The sequence below is a fragment of the Mus caroli genome, unplaced genomic scaffold, assembly GCF_978045245.1.
Source record: "Mus caroli unplaced genomic scaffold, Mus_caroli_1 scaffold_8, whole genome shotgun sequence".
Lineage (NCBI taxonomy): Eukaryota > Metazoa > Chordata > Mammalia > Rodentia > Muridae > Mus > Mus caroli.
The window spans coordinates 43,025,830-43,030,073 of record NW_028227263.1 but is presented as its reverse complement, the minus strand read 5'-3'; the positions used below and the strand labels follow the sequence as shown (position 1 = coordinate 43,030,073).

The 4,244-nt window shown below is 40.4% G+C and overlaps 1 protein-coding gene across 1 annotated transcript; it reads right to left on the bottom strand.

Annotated features, from left to right (window-relative positions):
- Positions 1–1,267: 1,267 nt before the first annotated feature.
- On the bottom strand, positions 1,268–2,227 carry LOC110299225 (olfactory receptor 51G2-like). The gene has a single exon (XM_021168871.2). The coding sequence runs from the start codon at positions 2,225–2,227 to the stop codon at positions 1,268–1,270; it is 960 nt and encodes a 319-aa protein (XP_021024530.1).
- Positions 2,228–4,244: the final 2,017 nt, after the last annotated feature.

The following is a 4,244-nucleotide window of genomic DNA, read 5'->3' as shown; positions in this document are numbered from 1 at the left end:
CTCTTTGATTATTAGGCAATCCATACCTGTATTTAAAAATGACCATGTCCCATAATTATTATATATCCTTTAATCAAAATGCTGAAAATATAATTAAGGAATATGCATATTTTAGCTAAATATTTTGCTGCAATGACATGTCCTATTATGCCATTTTCATATAGAAAAATGAGTTGATTTAATGAACAAATTTGTTCTGTTTAAATAAAAAATATATTCCAAAATATGCAAAATTCATTCTTAGATTTTTTTTTTAAATTCATTATCAACTCCACTAAAGAACATATATTTTAAACTTATCAACTGATATTTAAGATCAGGAACAAATACCAAAAGTACAGTTGATCCTCATTCTTTTGACTCTTTGACTTGTGCTACATAATGTACAGTGCTACATGCGTGACAGTTTGTTCCTCTGGTGACTGATGTCTGTCAGTCTGCTGCTTAGACTCTTCTATGCATGCCCCTCAAGTTCTCTTCATAATTGGACATAAATGAGACATTTAGAATATGAAGTATGAAGTACATAAAGAGAGGTGCCACACAGTGTTTGGACCACTCAGCTGTATCAGCTCTCATGTGCTTGACTTTTAAGTTATTTCATGCAATTGGTTGTGTTCAAGACTACTGAGCACATTACCTGTGTGCATAAGATTGCATACAGGCAAGGAGATTAGTCTGACATTGTTTTTATTCTTATGTCATTTTAAAACTGTTTTGCTAAATGTAACAACAACAACAACACAAAAAAGTTTGATTCAATAGCTATGGCATCTTTGAAATTTATATTAAGAAAAAATATGGTCACATCAAAAGGGTGAATAGCATGACTTGTGCTCACCTAGCATAGATGTTTAAATTGCCATACACTTATAAAAAATTTCTTTTAGAGACACAATATTTATCCTTTCAATATTTCATGAGTATATCTTTCAATATTTTACTAAGCAAATGCTTAATGAATTGAAGATAATGCATTTATAGTAATTGAAGCACATTGGAAAAAGACAAATAATTGTCCTTTTAAAGATTACACCTAATTATATATTTTCAAAATGCTTCTATATAAAAAAATTACAAACTTGAACAGTATTCTATTTGCTATTTTTTAATCCCAAAATCTAGTACAAATACTATCTGTATATTTACATGCCTGCAAACATTCTATTTAGTCATACATTCAGTTGTAATGTCTACATTATGTATCTTAAGTAATATGCAGAATAGAAACTATAGCTCTCTTCATGTTTTTATCCTCACGGAAGATTTAGTGACCCTGGATATGCCCAATGCTTCTTCCACCACACCGGAAGATGCGCCAAATCCTCTGTCGGATCTGCTTGGTCTTTATGGTATAAACAACTGGGTTGAGCACTGGAGGCGTGAGAAAGTGAAGATAAGAGAGCAACACACGGCTGCAGGGGGAAGCCCATTTGCCAAATCGGTGGATCATAGAAAGGCCGATCATAGGTGTGTAGAAGAGTAGCACAGAACAGATATGGGAGACACAGGTGTTGAGGGCTTTGAGGCGTTCAGTCTTGGAAGCGATCGACAGCACTGTGTAGAGGATCAGCCCATAGGATAGAACGATGAGCACAGAGTCCACACCCAGAGTGGAGAGAACCACAAAGAGGCCATAGGCACTGTTGATGCGGGTGTCAGTACAGGCCAGCTTCATAACATCTGGGTGCAGGCAGTAAGAGTGGGAAAGATGACGCTTCTGGCAGTAAGGTAGCTTCTTCAGCATGATGGGGGCAGGGATGTGGAGACCAATGCTTCGTACCAAAATGGCCATGCCCAAACTGGCAACCCGAGGGTTGGTGAGGATGGTGGCATAGTGTAGGGGACTGCTGATGGCCACAACACGGTCAAAGGCCATAGTCAGCAGCACAGATGACTCCATGATGGAGAAAGTATGGATGAAGAAGAGCTGCGCAAGGCACATGTCTAATGCCACCTCACTGACACCCATCATATAGATCGTCAGCATGGTAGGCAGTGTGGAGACAGACAGGCCGAGGTCAGTAACTGCAAGCATGGATAGAAAGTAGTACATAGGCTGGTGCAGGGAGGGCTCTGACTTTACAACCCATAGAATCAAGCTATTCCCTGCCAGAGAGGCAATGTACATGGTGCACAAAGGAATGGAGAGCCAGAGATACACCGCCTCAAGGCCAGGAAGGCCAGTCAGAAAGAATGAGGTGCTGGAATGATTGGAGTAGGACATTGTGACTGTAGTGGAGGGCTCCAAGATCAACTGTAACCACAGGACCCAAGCCTAGAGAGTTTCTGTGTCAGAACTTCTGAGAACTGATCTCTCACAAGGACTCTTCAAAATGTGTCTATCACATCCATGATCTACTTTATCACAGCATTTCTTCTAGTTTCTAATTAATGACACCTTTAAAAAGAGGAATCTGTTAATTATTTGAAGAAATTCTTTGTCCATAATAAGAGTGCATAAAGAACCTTTCAAAGATATATAATTCTTAAATTAGAATTTGGCATAGGTCTTTAGAAATGAGCTAGGAGTATGTTGGTTTCAAGTCTGTACTGCACACATTAGGAACTGAATTGAAGCTTCCTCCTAGAGGAGCTATTGTGTTAAACCTATGCTACAACCCCAGTCCCTCCTCTCTGTCAAGTTCTTCACATTCCCCTCATTTTCCAAAGGAACAACCATGATGAATTCTGTTACTTTTTTCTTTCACATATAAAAATAAATTAGTATAATTTGCTACATATGTCCTTGTTTAAAGCACTTTATAAAAAATTATAATCAGTATTCAAAATATTTTATTTTATTTGCATAAATATTTTGTATGTATGCATCCAATGTGTTTTCCTGGTGCCTGCAAAGGTCAGAAGAGAACACTGGATTCTCTGGAATATGGTTGTAAGCCACCATGTAGGTGCTGGGAATCAAACCCTGGTCTTTTGCAAGAGCATAAAGTGCTGTAAAACACTGAGTCAGGCACTGGCAGAGCCTCTCAGGCGACAGTTATATCAGGCTCCCATCAGCAAACACTTGTTGGCATCTACAATAGTGTCTGGGTTTGGTGATTGTATATGGGATGAATCCCTAGGTAGGGCACTCTCTGGATCGCTTTTCCTTTAGTCTCTGCTCCACACTGACAAATACAGAGGTGGATGCTCTCAGCCATTCATTGGACTGAGCACAAGGTTCCCAATAGAGGAGCTAGAGAAAGGATCCAAGTAGTTGAAGGAGTTTGCAGCCCCATAGAAGGAATAACAATATGAACCAACCAGTATCCCCAGAGATCCCAGGGACTAAACCACCAAACAAAAGGTACATGAAGGGACCTATGGCTCCAGCTGCATATGTAGCAGAGGATGGCCTTGTCAGTCATCAATGGGAGGAGAGGCCCTTGGTCCTATGAAGGCTCAATGCCCCAGTGTAGGGGAATGCCAGGACAGGGAAGTGAGAGTGGGTGGGTTGGTGAGAAGGGGGAGAGAGGATGCGATAGAGGGGTTTCAGAGTGAAACCAGGAAAGGGGATATCATTTGAAATTTAAATAAAAAAAAATCTAATAAAAAAATTGAGCTGTCTCCAAGCCCCATCAGTGGGCCAGGTTTGAGATTGAGAGGGATAAGCTGGGGAGTGATGGATGGAGAGAATATTTGGAGATAAAGCTGGAATTAGAGCCATTTGTGGAGGTGGAAATCTAGTGTAGTGGAAACTTCCTAGAATCTGTGAGGGTGACCCTAGTGAGAACACCTACTAGTGGAGGCTATAGAGTCTGAACTGGCCATCTTTTGTAGTCAGGCAAGGCTTACAATGGTAGAACTAGAATACATTCAGTTGTGTTGTTGGGCATAGGATCAGGTGCAGAGACTACACAGACAGGCATTATGTGAAGAGAGTTTAAGTTGGAGGTCTCCATTGAGTCCCTAACCTAAGAGACCAGGAACACCACAGAAAGGGGAAGAAAAGATTGTAGGAGTCAATGTGGATTGAGGATACCAGGAGAATATGTCAAGGCTCACACAGGTTTACAGAGACTAAATTGGTAAGCTTGGATCCTGCATTGGTACACACCAAGTCCTATGCATATATGTTAGGACTGTTAGCTTGAGATTTTTGTGGGATACCAAACAGTGGGAGTGGGTATATTACTAGCTCTTGTCTGCCCTTGGGACTCGTTTTCTCCTATTGGGTTTCCTTGTCTAGCCTCCATATGAGGGCTTTTGCCCTGACTTATTGTATCTCGTTTTATCCTGTT